The sequence below is a fragment of the Anser cygnoides genome, chromosome 1 (assembly GCF_040182565.1).
Source record: "Anser cygnoides isolate HZ-2024a breed goose chromosome 1, Taihu_goose_T2T_genome, whole genome shotgun sequence".
In the NCBI taxonomy this organism is placed as follows: Eukaryota; Metazoa; Chordata; class Aves; order Anseriformes; family Anatidae; genus Anser; species Anser cygnoides.
Window position 1 is genome coordinate 55,215,361 of NC_089873.1, and position 18,296 is coordinate 55,233,656.

The 18,296-nt window shown below is 44.9% G+C and overlaps 1 protein-coding gene across 7 annotated transcripts in view; it reads right to left on the reverse strand.

Annotated features, from left to right (window-relative positions):
• The window catches only part of CACNA1I (calcium voltage-gated channel subunit alpha1 I), a 161,868-nt gene that overhangs the window by 84,150 nt on the left and 59,422 nt on the right, over nt 1–18,296 (reverse strand). For 4 of the 7 annotated variants that reach the window (XM_048069774.2, XM_048069773.2, XM_066996050.1 and 1 more), the window contains 2 exons: nt 2,443–2,554; nt 1,535–1,668 (listed from right to left, as the gene is read on the reverse strand). In XM_048069774.2, the coding sequence (XP_047925731.1) occupies nt 1,535–1,668; nt 2,443–2,554 (246 nt within the window). Of the gene's footprint in view, nt 1–1,534; nt 1,669–2,442; nt 2,579–5,535; nt 7,538–8,044; nt 8,154–18,296 lie in introns of those variants that run through there. The other 3 variants (XM_048069777.2, XM_048069778.2, XM_048069776.2) reach the window with 3 other exon arrangements.

Here is an 18,296-nt window from a genome sequence, read left to right on the forward strand (position 1 = left end):
GAGCAGAGCCTTCCTCCCATCCTGTGTACGTAGCACATCACCCCAAAGAGGAACACCGTGGGCTCTGAGGTCCCCCTTTCAAACACACTTATACTTCCCTTTCCTCCTCAATATCTCATTTTCCCTGCACCCGGTCACCAGCACCTTTTGCCACCAGAAGCTCAGGCTAGAACATTCAATGGTCTGTTTTTCCTCACCAGCACGTGTCAGATGCTTTAACTTTTCCTTTCCTGATGAACTCACAGTCCTCATAATGTGAGCCCATTTTAAATCACATGCTCATCACAGCAGACTCAGACACAAGAAAGGTCTTCCCATCTCATGCACGTTGCTTTAATTCACAAAAAGCTACAGCTTTCACCTGTCTGTCCTCCTTTCATGTACAAGCCGGCTGAGGATCAACCTTCAAACTTTTACAACTGAACTGAGTTTGAAAATCTCAGCTCCCCCCAGAAGCAAACAATTATACACCACTCCAGAGGGAACAGCTTTCAAGTCTTTCTGTAGAACAACTGTGTCAAAAGCAAATGTAAAGACAGCGCTGTTCTGCACCTGAGGGAAAAGCTCTGCAAAGAGAGCTTGAACTCACTGCTGGCTCTGTCAGTAATACACGCACTTCCAGGTGACAGTGAATGCTGGTAATACCTTGCTGGGAGGGAAAGGAAAGTGGGGGGTTTCTCTCTGAAAAGATTTCCATTCTTTTGCCGTAAGAACAGCAATATTACATAATTTTTTCTGACTTTTTATTTTTTATCGTAGCACAAAGCAATCTGATTGAAAACAGTCAAATCCCAAAAAGCACATGACCACTGGTATCGAGAAGGACATTTTGCCGTGATGCAACAGGCATGTCCTGGTAGGTTTCCACTTCATACGTGCAGAGGGGAAATCAGAACTTCTCCATAGTAACTTTCTTACAAAAAACACTCAAATGTCAACTTATCCCAATAGTATTGTGGGTTAGGCCAATGCAAAACAAAGACAAAAGGCCCAGAGTTAATAAATAAATGAATAAATAAATAATTAAAAAAAAATCCTACCTTTGAAATGCTGTTGCTGGAAACAGAGAAGGCATCTTGGTTCTGTTAAAGGTTGTACCTCCTCCACTCAGACATTAACAAAAACATTTCTGGGCTTGCTCTTCAGTTAGTACAACTTAACACTGTCTACTGAAGTTGTGAGATAGACAGCTGCATGTCAGCTGGAGAGTTAAGCTACCTTGTCTACTGTTTATTCCATAGACTAACCCCAGCACATCAGATTCAATTTTGCAAATTTCCTGAAGTAGCACCACAGTGGAAACTTTCCCATCAGTTATACCATGGCAAATCAAGAGTAGCATCATTGGCTTTGCAAGGATTTACTTTTACCTTCCATCAGGATATGAGGGGCTTAACCCTGCTCGATACGCTTAGGGAAAAACATTCATAGTTGCCAACAACCTTCATATGCTCTTCACATGGGGAGTGTTTTTCAGTTCCATAAAAGACTCCAACAAACACAGAACAAATAAGCACAGAAACTGCCAACCTACCCAGCCATAACAATGAAGAAGTCCAGGCGGTTCCAGGTATCCCCAAGGTAACACTTCTTGCCAAAGATCCCCAGGGCCACCATCTTTAAAACCATTTCCATTGCAAAGAAGATGAAGATGAAATCATCAAATACCTGCCAGAAAACCAAGAGCAAGTTTGACAAGCATTCTCAGCTTTAAAATACAGAAAGCGAAATAAATGTCAATTTCAGTGCTTCTGAAAATGAGTTAGGAGCAGGGCTGGACAAGCTTTTTCCACTCAGCGCTGGTACCACAGCTACCTGCTTCTAAAGCAAGCAAGAAGGGGCTCTATTTTTTCTCCATGGATGAAATAATTGATGTAGACTTAGGGCCTCCTTACATGGACTTGAAAGGAGGTGTTCACTCAGAACCAGCAGGTCCAAGACCAGCCAGGGACACACAGACATTCCTGGCCACCTAGGAGGTACCAATGGCCCATCTTAGTGTGCCTGTTCTTTGTTCTCCTCGTGGGCACCTTGAGTGCCACATTACCTGTGGGCTCGGTAGTACTCTTGCTCCTCAACAGAGTAGCAAATGCATTGGGGGTTGCTATTCCCTCCTGTCTGGGTGCCATAACCACAGTTATTTCTCCCTGAGCTATGTATCTTGTAGCTGCCCGTGTCGGGAAAAAATGTCGTATGCACAGGATCAGGAAGGTTAGCAACTATTCCGTATTGCCTGGTCACATATAGACTTCATTAATTATCTTTCTCTAACCCCATTTACCTCCTCCTCAAAGCAAGTTCTTGCCATTTTACTAATTTGCTGGCTGGGGTGTTCTCACCAACCTTTTTGATAAGGTGTTGACTGCACACTGAAGGAAAACATGTGTGAAATGTTATGACTTGTACTGATGCACCATCGTGATAGGAAGGAAGTCTGCTTACCTGCAAGATTTTACACCTGTCAGACAGGCAGTCCATATCCTCACATGGCTGGTACATCCCCAAGGTAACGCAGTTTAGCAAAATCACCATCATGCTGACACATTCAAACCAGGTGGAAAAGAGTCAAGGAAAACTTCTGCAAAAGTATCACAGCTGAGGTAAGTTTGATCTAGACTTGGGATGTCAAAATAGGAGGATGAAGGGAAATAACTGCTGGGAAGCTGATATATTACATTCTTATGTTTTTCTCCCTCAGTTCCTCACTTCTCCACTGTTTGGTTAAGCCAAAACTCTTCTGAAAAAGTGAACGTACAGGCAGCTCAGAGCCCTAAGGTACTTAGACAAGTCAAATTGTTGCCATAGTTAAACACACACTGACTCCTCTCTTGTTGACTTACAAATCTTACAAATACAGTGGGAAGAGACTTTCTATGGTGCCACAAAACTCAGAGGCAGCAGAGATCTCTGAGATCTAGTGAAAGGCTATATTGAATGCAATGAAACAGACAGCTGGGTCTCTGCATGAGCCCAGCGATTACAGCCCTTCTGGGAAGGGGGTACAGCATAAGGCTAGAAGTCTCCCTCTTCACTTCTGAGAAGTGAGGAGTGAAGATAAAGAGTTGCCATATTGGAACTGGTCAATGGTCCATCTAATCTGTTATTCTGCTTCCAGCAGTGACCCATGCAGGATAAAACTTCACCATGTGCCTAATTAAGTTATTCAGTAACCATGGGGGGAAATTGCATTTCTGACCCCAGCTGGTGATCTGTTTGTGCCCTAAAGCATGAGGATTGATAGCCCTTATAATTGTTTTCTCAGCTATAGTGGTGTCCCTGCAGATGCTTTGCTTATTCATTTGAATCCTTTGTTGAGAATCTTTCTAAAATATCTGCTTCAATAATAGTTGGCAGCTGTAAGCTACATTGGCTAATTATACTTTACATTAAAAAGTGTTTCCTCCTATTATACTTAATTTGTTGCCTTTTAATTTCATCAAGTGCCACTTCACTTATATGTTACAACAGAGGGTAAAAATGGTGTAGTTGAGCAACCTTTTCTGAGCCCTTCACAGCCTCTATCTGCCTCGTTTTCACCATCCCACTCTTTCAAATGAAGGAGGCTTAGGACCCAATTCTCACTTATCCAAGGACTCATTTACAGTGTTTTAACTCTAAAATTGGGCACACATTTCTGTGATTTCTTTCCAGTATTGGCATTGCAAAGCAGCGATGTAGATCTAATGAGAATGGACCTCCAACCTCTGGCAGAAACATCACTTGTGTAATTTAACACGCCTCACAAGCATCCCTGCTCAGTTTCCATTTTCAAAGTTTTGTTTCATTTTTTTTCTTAATTTAAACTATCAGAGCTGAGAAATTGTCTATTAAAAATACAACTCACTAAGCACACCCGTTTTCACTCCTCACAGAACCAAATCCAAAACTGTGGCCTGTATCTCTGCTCACTTCTGAAAGACACTCAAAATCCATGGTTTGTTCTGAGCAACTTTTCCTTGCTCGTTCTCTGACAGTGATTCATGACTAACCCGCATAATCTGATCTAGAAGATTATTAATTCTTTCTCTTCTCCCCCACCTGGTTTTCAGTGAGCTACCTTCAGTTGCAAAATCAGACAAGAACAGGGAACCAGCTCTACTGTGCCAATCATGCTACGAGGTGATTTTAAGAACGTGTTATCACTCTCCCTCACAAAGTTAATCCCAAGCAGTCTATGAAGTAAGTACATAGAGCCTACCCTCACAATGGGCTTCAGAAACAGAGGCCTTTTTGGAGAGAAACATGCCAAAAGGGACTGAGTAAAATGTTTATCCCCTGAGGTCTATACAACACAATTTCAATTTCCCACCTTTCTGTCTCCTGTGTATTTGTATAATGACCCAATTCAAAGTCCAGGAAAGCACTTGGAGAGGTTTCCATTACCTCTCCCAGGCCTTTCAGGTATGACTACAGTTCTCTTCTGGACTTTCCAACAACTGTTTTGTGCCATCTCTCAGAATCACAGAGCCACAGAAGGGCTGATGCTGGAAGGGACTTCCTATGGTGATCTTTTCCAACCCCCCTACTTAAAGGAGGGTTGATTACAGCAGATTGCTCAGAGTCATGTCCAGTTGGGTTTCAATATCTCTAGAGATGGAGACACTAGAGCCTCTCTGGGCAGCCTGCCTCAGCCTTTGACTACTTATGCAGTGTTTGCTTACATGGGATTTCCCATGCTTCAGTCTATGCCCATCGCCTTTTGTCCTGTCACTGGGCACCACTGAGCACAATCCAGCTGTCATCTTTAATCCCCCAGGCATGTGTTATCCCCATCAGCACTCAGAGTAGTCCTGGCTGAAATAAATACATAGAAAACAAAGAGCAGAAATCACTTTAAAAGCTAGAAGGTTGTTTTTTTTTTAGGAAACGACCAGACAACATGTCATGAGAGACCTGACAGCAGGGAGTACTCTCCAACCACCACCAGCCTCAGGGAGTTCAGGGCTTGAAGTCAGGGGTTTATTTTGCAAATATCTATGCTTTTGTGTGTGTGCTTTGGCAGCTGCATCATGTGGGTGGCCAGGATGTTCCTGTGGTAACTTTTCTCCTCTCGCTCCCCCTGCAGCAGCCCCCAGGGCCACACAGACCCTGGAGAGGCACCTGCAGACAGCTGGCAAGACCCTGAAACTCAAGGCCCAGCCAACCACAGCAAGCACACCCCAAAACCCAGAAATTTGGGCCAGGTGCAGGAGGCCTTGAATCTTCTTTCTCAAAAACGCGAGGCTGGCTGCACTCAGTTTCTCCTCCCCCGTCTTTCAGATAACAGCTCTCTGAAAGTTTGCCAGCCTCGTCCAGGCTTCCTGAGGACGCTGCTGAATCGCTGGCGGCTCCTGGGCGATTAAAGCGACATTAGGAAAAGCTTTCCTCCTGCCACCACATGGTTTCCCTTTCAGAGCAGGCGGGGGCCCCCGAAAAGGCAGATCACACCTGCGGCGGAGAGGAAGAAAGCACGAGGAGAAAAGCAGAGCATCTCCTGCCCCGAGTCAGGAGGGGTTGCTGCCCGCTTGGGTCGGCGGAGGGGGTAATTAGAGGTACCTGCGGCCTTCCATGTGTCACCACTAGCTGTCAAACACCATCACGGCCTCCCGTCACCACGGCAACAGCCTGCAGCCAGGTTCATCATCTTCCTTTCGGCAATGAGGCCTCCCCCTCCCCGCAGCCTTCCCCCGCCCCGCTTTTCCCTGTGCCTGAGCCTGTAATTAATTTCAGCTGCTGACAAAGCCCGTCTTCGCAATCTGCATCATTCGGTCAGAAGTTTCATTCCTAATTAACTTCTTCCGAAGTTGAAGGCGTCTAATTACACAGCCTGAGTGCGGCCCGTCCAGGTGGTGGCCAGAGGCAGCCGCCACGTATCCATTGACCCTCCACCATGTTCTCCAGCGGGGATGGGTAGAGACTGAAGGGGGACGTCCATCACCAGCACACACCAGGGGAGAACCACCCTAAACCATCTGAGACGGAGCCTTAGCTGAAAGCCACAAGTTGCAGGACAATTAAGGAGACCTACAGGTGTTTCTGGGACCTGGACACGTTGCCGTAGTGCTTGATAACATGACTATGCATAATGCAAGATGATGCTAGAAACAGGTGATGAGGTGCAGGCAAAGCCCTCAGGCTCGATTACTAAGTGACAAACAGCAGAAGCGAGGTATCTCTGCATCAGGGCTGTAATTAGCTTGTGCATGGGAAAACTGGGCGCTACTTAATGTTCTTGGGATCAGCCTCAATCTCTGCTTCTTCTCGCTGACAAAAATACAAGAACAAAGCAAAACAAAGCAATACTCTGGGCTCCTCTCTCCTTTCCCTCTTTCATCTTCACCTGGAGATTAAGAGTACACCAAACCCAGCTGCTGGTGCTCCTAACAGCACAGAAAATACATAAGCTTTACATGTGTGACTTTCCTCAGTCTGCCTTGCTGCTATCTCTGATTATACCCATTCCTAGAGTTGCTTTGACTATAATCTCTGATTATACCCGTTCCTAGAGATGCCTTGAACATCTTGGGCCCATTGAACCTGCAGTAAAAATGCCTTGGCTACAAAGGGCTTACAACAGGAGGAAGAAATTAGCTCTACATTGTGAATGGTTATGATAACCCCTGCTCCTGCCCCAAAACAGAGAGCAGGGCCTGCTGCAGCAGCGAAATTCAATGACTGAAGTAGTAGCAGCAGGTATCACCAGCAAAAAAACATAGATGGAAAGATGGAGCCCCACACGATGCTTCCCAGCCAAACGCTGGACAACCATGCACACAACTTCTTGTGGCCTCCCAGCTCTGAGCTGTCACCAGCATATCCCATGGTCGCCCTGAGATGAGACATCACATTTCCATTATCATTCCTCCTTCCTCTGCCTCCTCTTTAGGATCCTTCCCACCTCCCTCTTTTCTAACCATGCTTTCCACCAGGTAGGCAGCTGCACCCTGTCATTCCCTTTTGCGATGATCGCACTTTCTTTCTCTCCTTTTGAAACAAACTCTGTAAGGACAGCACTGTGTTTCTTCCCTGTTTTCCTCTACTGCTTTGTGACCCTCCTGCAAGAAGCCAGTAGGATGCTGTAACTGCTGCATGACAGTTAATATTTCATTTATAATGGAAGGAATGATTTGTGTTGCGAAGGTCAGAGAGACAAGTAGCTCTGGGGAAAGTAGTCCTCATTTTCGCTCCTTCGGTGCTATTGGCTTTTGCAGATACCCTCATAGGTGGGTCTCATTTTTTTCTCCCTCCCACTTTTTTCTTATCACCACTTCCTTTTTTTTTTTTTCCTTATTTTATGCTGATGTTTTGGAATTTTGTGGTCTTTTCTCTACAAAACAAGCCAGCAGAAGCAACAGGGTTCTTTCACTTCAGCCTCAATCTGCTAACCTAACCCAGTAGAAGGAGTTGAGTGAACATCAGATGTTACATTCAAAGGAAAATACATCTCAAAATGTGTTTGTGTTCAACTAGATCAAAACAATCAAAACACTTCTCAGAACAAAAAGCTTTAAAAAATCTATTTTGGAAAGGCTGAAACATTTCTTCTGCCTTTTTTTTTTTTTTTTTTTTTTAGCACAGAGAAATGTTTCAACATTACAGAAAAAAAGGTTGTGGGTTTTTGACCTGACTTAGAACTCTCGCTTTTTGAGTTCTGAGTCAATCAGAAATTAAATGCCAATACCAAATGTTGCAATGCTGAGATTTCATGGCAGCCAAGCCACTAAAGACAAGTTATAAAGGCTTTTCTGCAAACCCTCAAGGTTGACATGCTCTAGGTCTTCAGATATCAATGTAATCTCTTGTATGTATACACACTTGTATATATCACATCGTCATATATACATTCTTCTCGTGAAAGAGGAGCATCTGACATATGCATCATAGAGGTCTTCAAATCTTTTGCAATATTGTTGCCAAGGAAAGGACTGCAGTACTGCCAAACACAGCAGGATTGTAATGTTGATTTGAGAGACACTAGGGAAGACTTACACAACCTGTGATGGTGTTCCTGGGAGGCAGGGCAATGGAGCACAGAAGAGGGAGGAGATGGAGAGATTTTAAATACCTGGCAAATACTTCCATGTTTCTGCTCCTTGGAAGGGAGTTTCCACCAAAGACAGATTTATCAGAAGAGGAAAAAGCTCGGTCACATCCACAGTAAGTTAGATAAACACCTGCAAAAGGAAGTACCATGGGTGAACCTCTCTGATCAGTCTGACTTCTGAGGATCGCTCAGAAAAGGGGTCCCTGTAGCAGGCTGCACAGGCTTCTGGCTGCACGGCTCAAATTCAGAGCTAGCTTAAAGACTAATGAGAACTAAGCTGGTTGTATCTCATTCACCATATTATATCCACTGTGAATACACTGCAGATGGCTTTTTTTTCCCCCATTACAGAAACAAAATGGAGCAAATTTCTCATTTCTTAAAACTCCTTCCGTAATGATTTATTCAGACCTGCTAATTGTGTCCATTAAACTCTCAAGTCTAGCAAAACCAAAACTAATAGAAAGAAATTTAACCTCTGACAGGAAAAATGTACAATTGAGATTAAGAGGCTAAGATGGAATCCGAAGAGCAAATAGACAGAGGTATTAACACAATGAGACAAATCTTCAGATATTCTAGGAATAGGAAGGCAAAGGGTGAGCTCTGACCTAGCATAAGGCCACCACAGAGGACCACTAACTAAATAGGAGACTGCAGAGAGAAAGCAAGACTTGTTTACAATGCTCCACCACAGCAAACACAGGAGAACCCATTGTTCCTAGACCTAGAGTGAGTTGCACCAAGAAATCTGGCTAGCTGTCACAACAACCTGATGGATATAAGTTGGTCTTCTAAATCAACCTGTTGTTTTCTTCAGAAGAGGTGTACAGATGAGATTTATTATTATTATAATTATTGAAATACCTCACAATTACCGTGCTTCTTCATCAATGTTGCTACAGCCCTACTATTAATGATTACATCCTGCCTGTAGCAGCTGGACCCTAGAGCTTCTCTACTGATAACGACCCACCTCCGAATTGCATCTAGCTCTTAGGGTCCAAAAGAGCATCTGTTTAACGGTGTGTAACATTCCTACAAAGCTGTTTACTACAGGAAGCTACAATATGAAGCATGAAAAAAAAAGTAGCATCTGGGGAAAAAATAAAAACAAAACAAAAAAACAACACCCGAGGTCAGAAGAAAGTAATTACCCAAATTTAAACTTGAGCAGGGTATTAGAGGTAATGACTGTTCCTGGATAAAGAGCTTTTTAATATCCTTAGATGGCTGGGACTGCAGTTGCAGGTCTTTTTGCCAGCAAAGCAATACTCCACCATGCTGTGGGATCAGTTCAGGACTGACTCGAGAAATCGCACCTCCTGCTGACCCCCAAATGGTGCCTCCTGCAGCATTCTGGCTCTGCCTTGGAGATCTCTATCCAAAATCTGACCTGGCTTCACATTAGGAGCATCAACAAGGTCACAGCATGAGGTAATATGACTGCAGCTTGGAACGTTATTATAGTAAAAGACAGTTGAAAGAATTTTGCTCCAAAAGCTCCTAACAGAAGGTTCAGCAGCTTCTTCCTGCTGCAGCTGGATCTGCAGGGGTGTCACAGCAGGGAAGGACCACCAGAGGAAGCCCCCTTAAACACAAACTGGGATCCAAACCTTAAAGCTCTTACTGCTTATTAAGATTTCGCTCTGTGGAGTCAATTCACCACTGCTATCAGTGGCAAAGTAGGCACCTTAGAAGAGTTAGTCTTTATTTTTGCACTCGGATGGAGAGGACCTCAATTTGTGATAAGGGCAGGCCAAGGCAGGGAGGCTTTTGTAGTCCAAGAATGATTTGAATTAACAATGTGCTCCAGAGTTACAAAATCTGAATTTGAACTGGGTATCTCAATGATCTGAAACACAAGCCCTCATCATGCATGACCCTGGGAAGTGAGGAAACAAGAGGAGAGACTGGTGGAGTCACTGTTATCAAACCAGAGCCAGACACATGGCATGTTGTTTTGTTTTGTTTTTTTTTTTTTGTCAGCATTTTATCTGATTTAATCTGGATGTATTCGAGCTTATTTGGCAGAAAGTTCCTTCCAAAGTGTAAAAACATGAAGTGCTTTGCAAACAAACCCAAACTCCTCCTCCTTCATTTCTGTGCTTTGTTGGCCTGCCTCCCAGAAACGCCACCCCAAGTCATGTAAGTCTTCCCCAGCACCTTTCAAACCAGTGTAAGAGTCCTGATGTGTCTGGCAGTACTGCAGTCCCTCCTTTGGCCTCTGTATAGCAACGGGTCTGAATGGGGTCTTTACCTTTGGTGGGATAACTAGACATATCCACCAGATAAACATAACACTATGACAGCAGTGTCTATGTGAGTATAATTCAAGACAGGGAGAAGGAAAGAACTAGTGATGATGGACTCAGGAGGGCAGAGAGAGCAAAATAAATTAATAAAAAATTAAATTTAAAAAACTGAATATATTCTCTTTCTCTCCCTACTGCTCCCAATGTCTTCTGTTTTATTTTGTTGTGTGTTTTTTTTTTTCTTTTTCCTTTTTCCCCTGTCACTGTCTTCTCTTTTGCTTTCCAGAGCTCTCCTTCCCCCACACTAATGGAAACTTAAATGTTTGGAGTGAAAATAAATTAATGAAGGAATAAACGTTTCTTCAGGAACCAGGAGCAGAGTGCCAGGTTCTGGAAGACATGCACGCTCTTAAGGATACACCAGCACTTTTTGTGGGACCTTTTACAGCACACCAACCTCTGCCTCTTGCTGATTTTGTTGAGACCACATTGTGCCCCTCAAGCCCACCAGATGAGCAGCCTAGTATCTCATGAAAACAAAATGGTAAAATGAGAATGCAAGTTAAGGGTGGAAGGAGTTGGCTGCACAGTGCTGAGCAGAGTCTAAAGCAAAGGGTCGCGTGGTCGGTTCCTTCCATTTCTCACACATCTTTCACATTCCCAGTAAACGGAGGCCTCAGCTTCCTTCCTGGTGTTTTACTGGTGGGGCGTTTTTCCTCTTACTATGGGTTTTAGGCTCAGGGGGCCTTGGGAAATGGTCTGTGGTGCACAAGGTAGGTAGTTCAACAAACCTCCTGAAATGGAAGCTCACAGACAGGAATGGGTCCTGGGTGTAGCTTTTGCGCAGTTGTGGATTTCCCCCATGCCATTACTTTACAGTGATTCCAAAGGGATGATAGAAATACCTGTCTTTGAGTACAAAGCGGTTTCCCTGGAGAGGAAAACAAGAATAAGGAACCTCACAAACACTGAAGGTGTGGAGACAGGACAAAGCCAAGCACTTGCTCTCTTTCTGTTCTTGCTCCTTGTTCTTGCACTGGTCTCTGTTCGTCACTCTGCTATCTTTCTAGTCCATCCTTCTTTTCAGATGTTGCAGATTTATTTTCCCACTCTGTGCAGCCTCCCACCCGTGTCTGGCAAAGGTCGCATGGGTCCAAGCTGAACTCACAGGCACACACTATAAGCACCATCTGAAAGGAGTTCAGAGCACTTTGGTAAAAGGCCCTCTCACTTTGCAGGAGTGTGGGGAAGACGATAAAAGCACAAAGGATGGTTTATAGACCTTTTCACAGTTTAAAAGGGGGGGCTCTACTCTTTGCAGGTGCCAGGGCAGCATGTTGTACTCCAGCACATCACTTGAAGGACGCAGAAGTGAGCACCTTGTTCCTCCAGGCAGCCAGTTTCCAAGGCTATCTGATGTTAGAGGGTACTCTGACTCTGCTAGCAGTCCTGAATTAGAGAGGCAGCAAGATGGGATAAAGTCACTTTGCCTTTCTCCTTTCTCCCATCTAGGCAATGCTTTCAGTGCATACAGCATCACGAAATCATGTGCTTGGTGCTTAGCTTAGCAGGCTTTTCTGAGGAGTGCTTCAGTACAGAAAAGAAAGTCATGCAGTGACAGAAAGCTTTGCAGCAAAGTAAATAAAGATTAATTCAGAAGTGTAGGGAGTGCTCGGTAAGGTCACTCGGAAGAAATTGCATACGGTCTAAGCAAAATGCAGAGCAGTAACAAAAAGAGCTGGGTATGAGCTCCAGTTTGTTTCAATGAGTTAATTTTTTGGCTGTAATTAACTAAAACTAATTATTGTCAAGGTTTCAGGATGCCATCCCCTCCACTTTGAATGTATTTTTTTTTTTCCCCCCCCACTATTTTCCTTTTTATTTTTTTGAAGACTTGTATCTGGATGCATCCCATGGCCCTTTGCCCTGGTTCCCAGAGGGTACGCTGGAAGAACTGGCACCGACAGCCTGCAGGACACGTGCCTGGAGGAAGGACTGATTGCAAACAAGTAAGCCAATCTGCCTCAGCAGATAACTGGAGGCTCGGAGCTCCAGCCGGCTCACAGCCACGCAGGCTCACAGCAGCTGCTGGCACCTCCTCGAGGAGGCAAACAGGCTGCGGATGGCCTCCCAAAAAGGAGGCTCCTCATGTGTACGTGTAACGGAGGTACTTGTGAGGTGGGGGAGATGCTTGTTACTTCAGCTTCTTGTTTCCTTCAAAACGCTATATAAACTTTTGCTAATTTCCATGACCACCTCTCCTAAGTTACTGAAATACTTTCCCTGTGTTACTGATGAGAAAGCAAGCAGGAAAGGAGCAGGTTTTTCCAAAGGAGCCTGAGATGAGGATTCTCTAATACATTAGCTTCCTAGAGCCTGATTTTCACGAGCATGTAATACTTGTCATTTCTAGCACGGCCAACAAGTACAGTGATGCTCCAAGACAGTCTCCCACCGCCTCAAGCTGGATGGCCAAAGATCAGAGTCCCATGTTAGCAAAAACATTACCCAGAGATTGCACAGCAAGTCACTGCCCCGGATTGCGTTAAAATTCAGCAGTTCTTGACACCCAGTACGTATTCACTAAACCCCTCAGCTTTCTGGCTAGCTGACAGATAGCACCATGCCAGGGAAAGGAGCCAATATGACTCATGCTTGATCACCGTGATGCCGACAGTATTGAGTGCTGTTTTAGAGGGGGTTAAATGCCGTGAATGCGCTAAGCATTATCAATATTAAAATATTATTAGTATTATTTATGAGCTATCTCCACATGTCTTAGATGACAGGAGCTGAGATCAAATACAAATTATGCAAAATGTTACATAAACATGCGGTAAAACACGCTGCCTTCTCCAAAGAAGTTTTTAATCTAACCGAACAGGACAGGCGAGCGATGCATTACGATCTCAGCGTTGCACACAAGAAGCCACAGCACAGAGAAATGAGCAGATTTGCCCCGGGGCAGATAGGAGACGGGGGCACAGCTGGGAACCGAGCAAGAGTCTCCCAATTCATTCTCCAGTGTCTTTGACCTAAGATTGTTCTCCATCTCATCTATAACTGCATTTGATAAGGGTGGTACCCATGGGGAGAAGCACTGTCCCATAAATATTTCTTGCAAACAATGGGAAAAAAAATCTCCAAGTTCCACTTGCATTTAAATTACCGTGAAAGTATGTTTCCCTTCACCCTTTCAGAGAGGTCTCTGGCTGTTCAAGTGCATGGTGCACAGACAGGCTGGAGCCAGAAAACCTGTGCTCTCCACCTCCATCTTCTGTTGATACTCTCGCTGGAATCTCAGGACCAAATTCAGCCTATATTTATGATAATGTAACACCAAATTCCAACTAATTCTCATGCACCTAACTCTTTTTTTTTCCCCATCTGCCAAAGTATTAGCTACCTTCCAAGCATGCTCCAGGTCCCTGCAATAAAAATGTGCTATGTAAGCACTAATTATCAACACGTTTGACTGCAGAAGGAGCAGCTCCAAAAAAGGCGGTTCCTATGGCAGCACGATGCCAACAGGACCAGCTAGCTGGAATCTCCATCAGCAGCACAGTGTGTTTCGGCTACCTCTCTGATGTCTTTCTGCCTGTTGTATTCATCACTTCTCTTCAGATTTAGGACTAGTAGTACATTGCTATTACCGCATTCAGATTCCTGTGACCTATTTCCTTTCATATAGATTCAACTTCACACACTATTTATTCTCAAGTTTTTGACAGCCTCTGGAAATATATGCCTCCTCCTCTTATTTACAGCCTAACTTATTTTTCCCGTACAGTTCCCAGTCTGAAACTATGGATGTGCATTAATCTCATTTCGTTTTGGACATACTAGTTACACCCTAGCTCTTTACCCCACGCTTTCCAGCCATGCCAAGTATATCCCTTTCTCTTTTCAGAGACCTTCCTATGAGCCTATTGTTGCTGGGTTTTTATTTTTAACCACCATCCCCGTTTTTGTGTGACCCTGCAGGCGCTGAGGCGTTATTGGATTACTTTTCACTGTCTTACAGCCATCCATCTTCTGGCATGTTAATTACTTAGCGCTGAAGGACCACTTGTGTTTCCTTTGTCCCATGCAGGTTTCACTGCCTCCTCTCCTAGTCAGTTACCCTCATATTCCTCCCTCCACCTCTGTACATGCACTGCATGTGCACTGCCCACTTAACCACCTCAGTTCCAGCAATCTACTTTCCTTTCTCTTGTAATGATAGAGTGACTTCACTATAAAGATGGCACAAAAACGACTGTTTAGCTGGGACGTGGCAAAATACTGCTAAACGAAGTAAAAAATTCAGCCCTCTGCTCCTGCCCCAGAAGACAGGGCTGAAGTGGGGTCACAGGCAACCTTCAAAGGCCCATCACAGGCAAGACTGCCCCGTAGCGTGGACATTTCACCTCTGAAATCCCCTAGACCAAAAGATTACCAACAAAAATCATACTGCTTGGACTTTAAAGGGAGACCTCAAATTACTGATAACATGCCCAGCTCAGCAAGCCAAGACAGTGGAAGCCAGGTGGGCGCCAGTGACGTGTTATATGTGATAAATTCATTCTCCATACATTAGGACAGCTGCTTTATGCCCACTGCAGCCTGCCAAGGGTCCATCAGGAGCAGTAGCTTTCTATGCTGTTCTCTGAGATAACACAGCAGCTACTACCAGACCCAGGATACCTGCAGCTCTCAGACCCATCACCTGCTGCAAATTTATTCTTCTACCCCTTATATGCAGCGTATCCCTTTCCAAAAAGGTTTAGCAGCGACTAGCAAAGCTCAGGTCTTTTCTGCACAATCTTTTCATTCATCTGAGAGTAATTCTTCCTGTCTAGATGTGATCGAACATGAAGCTAGCAGTGTATTGGAAAATACAACCACAGAAGCTTTAGCTTTAAGCTTTCTTGCTAATAATCTACTCCTAGTTCTTTCCTGCAGAATCTTGTATCATTTATACTAAAATGTAGCATGACCATAGGCTCCTTCACAGCTGTCTCTAACATACTTATGTGCCTCATGGGATTTGACACCCTTATATCCAGTTGGCAAATTATCTTACGGGTCTCGTGGTCATCACACATCCAGCTGTCTGCATGGCAGACGACAGAATTATCTCCTTTCCCCATAGCCCATTTTGCACAACACGTCCACTCAGCTCATGCAGCCAGCGTAAGAACTATCAAATCCAAACCAGGAGTTGTCTGTGCTCCTGCACAAGCTGAAATCTCTCAAACCCAGAATGCTACTTGGCTAGGAGAGCAGTTGCAAAGTGGTGGTACCAAGTGCATCCTCATCATCACTGCCAACAAGGTAATGCTGACCTTGATGGGAGCTCTGGAGAGGAAAAAGAGCATGGAAGTCAGATGAAAAAGAGTCTCTTCCTCTGATTGCACATCTAATACTATGCTGACTACCTACATGTGTTTCTCCAAAGAGTGGTAGACCACAGCCCTTGGTCTGTCCTACCTCAACTTACTCAGCGATGACAGGACTTGACAAGAGACATGAGAAAAATGCAGAAGGTAATGGTTTTCTTGGGGAGCCAGGAGGCAGAAAGAGGCCTGAGGGATGAGAAATTATTGCTGTGACCAGAGCCTCAAGCATCCACCCATTTTGCTGCCAGTATGTTCTTTGCTTCCCATGTCTGTTCCTATGGGATGCTGTACTGAGCAGGAAGGACACCTACTTTGGCCTAAGTCAGGTATGGGACCAAAACATTTTCTCTCTGTTGGCTGCAGTCACCACTTATCAGGGAGAAAGAAATGGCAGGGTCCTGCCATAGCACCTCTTGCTATGAGCAGAGAGGAGAAAACTCCTCTGGCACCACCTATTTTCTGGAAGAGAGGTCGCTGTGCCCATCCATATGGCAGGGGTCTGATGGGAAGGCACTTGCCCCTCCACAATGTGCCGTGGGTTTGCTGTGTTTAAAAAGCTTTCACGTGATTTAGGAGAGTGAGCAGAAGAAAAAGAGAAACCAGAGCTTAGGTAAGGATATTAAAGACACAGCTGGAAGAGCCAGCCAGCGAGGACCTGCAGTAAATCTCTGAAAACGAGCACAAACGAGCTCCCATCACTAACCCAGAAAGAACAGCCTGTCCCTCCACCATCGGGAAGGATGACAAATTGCCAGCCAAGAGCCAGGTGGCCGAGGTCCCGTGTCCCCAAGGGGCAGGGGAGCCTGGCCAGGCAGGCGGAGGCTTTGGGCCAGCCCTGGTGTCAGCCACGCGCCCAAGCCCCCGCGCGCTGCGCCGGGCTGATAAGGCTTTCCTCCCCTCTCTCTTGCCCTGCACCCTTCCCACCCACCTGCCATCACGACTGGGGAAGAGGATCAAAATTACAAATCACAAAGGAGGAAAAGTCACACATTTTCACCAATATTTTGTGCCTGGTGACCCTTATTATAATTTTCTTTTTTTTTTTTTTGTCTAAGCCCAACTTCATTTCTCCAATGTAATTAGTTCTAGTGACCCTTCAAACGTACTTTTCAGCCTCACTGAGCCATAAATTTCCAAGTGACAGTCATCACGCAGAGCTGCACTGTCATGTACAAAGCTCTTTGCTTCTCCTCTCTCTCCCCCCCGCGCTTTAAAGCTGTTTCCATGAAGCCTCCCCACACACCCGTGCCTGATCCCTTCCTCCCCCATCAGCAGTCACACATCTCACACTCCTCCTTTCAGCTTCCTGGATGCTGCCTTTCAGGGTTTTGTCTGAAGGTGCATAAAAAAGAAATGATAGACTTGTGTTGGCCCCGTTATAGACTGCTGCGTGACAGCTTTCCAAAGGATGTATGCCTATGTGTACGTAACATACACAAGGATATAGGCCACAGGCATGGGACTGATACTGGGCTGACATGGGGGAGGTACATACTTTCAAAGATTTTGATGGTTTGTCTAGTGTTTTATTTCCTTACCCAGCATAACCAGGCTTTTTGAAGACATGTTTGATGCAAGTGTTTTTTGACAATGGTCAAACTCCTCTATTTTAAGCTAGTCATATCTATTTGGACACTGTCCCTCTCAAGAAGGCTTTTTCTTCCGATGCCTGAGAATTCCCCTACTTTTTCTAATTATTTTTTTAAAAAGGGGGGAGGGCAATAAAGGAGCTCATTATTCCCTTTCTCTCCTTACACTGAAACCCTAAACTCTGCAGAAGGAACTGCTGTGAGTCTTTAACATCTTCCTCTATGCCTACCACCACCAAGGACCACCAAGGTCCAAAATAAACCCACTGAAGTCAGCAAACCCCCACAGGCTTCACAGACAAGGTCCTGGGTAAAGCAACTGCCTTTCAGCCTCCAGCACAGAGGCAGGGAATGTGCCCAAACACAGGGAAAGCCCTTCACAATGTGAGGTGTGGCTACATACCCATTTCCAGCTCCCCTTTCAGGGTCCCATTGTTGGCCACCACACCTCTAACCCTGATGGCAGTAATAGCTAGAGGTAATTCTGGGTATCTACACTTAGAAACACTTTGTTTCATGATATGTAAAGAAGGAGCAGCATGGATGAGTACGAAAATGTTTGTTTTGAGGGAAGGGGGTGGTGGGGAAGGCTGGATCTATCTTCCAAGCTCTGTGACCACTTTATGCCAGTTAACTGGATTCTTCTGTTTCTCAGTTCACATCAACGTCCCCACAGATACTTCCACCAGAAGACTGGTGAGACACGGAGCAGGAACCCATGAAACAATACATTCCTAGGGAACCCAGCCAGTTTGGTACCCAGTCACTGGAGAGAGCATTGCCCTCCCGTGGAAAGGAGCCTCCCACCTTCTACCATTGCTCTTGGTTACCCTCTAGTTCTGAAATTGTTCAAAAACACTGAAGTAATAGAGCAGTTTAGCATTGGAGAAGACATGGTGGGTCATCTTTTAGAAAAGCTGATGGTTCTTTCCAGTCCCAGTAGAGCATGGCTGATGGCAAATTACACACCTGACCCTGGCAGGGTTGGAAAAACAGCTGCAGGAAAAAAAAAAATCTGAATTCCCCAAACCCCTCTTCATGCAGATGA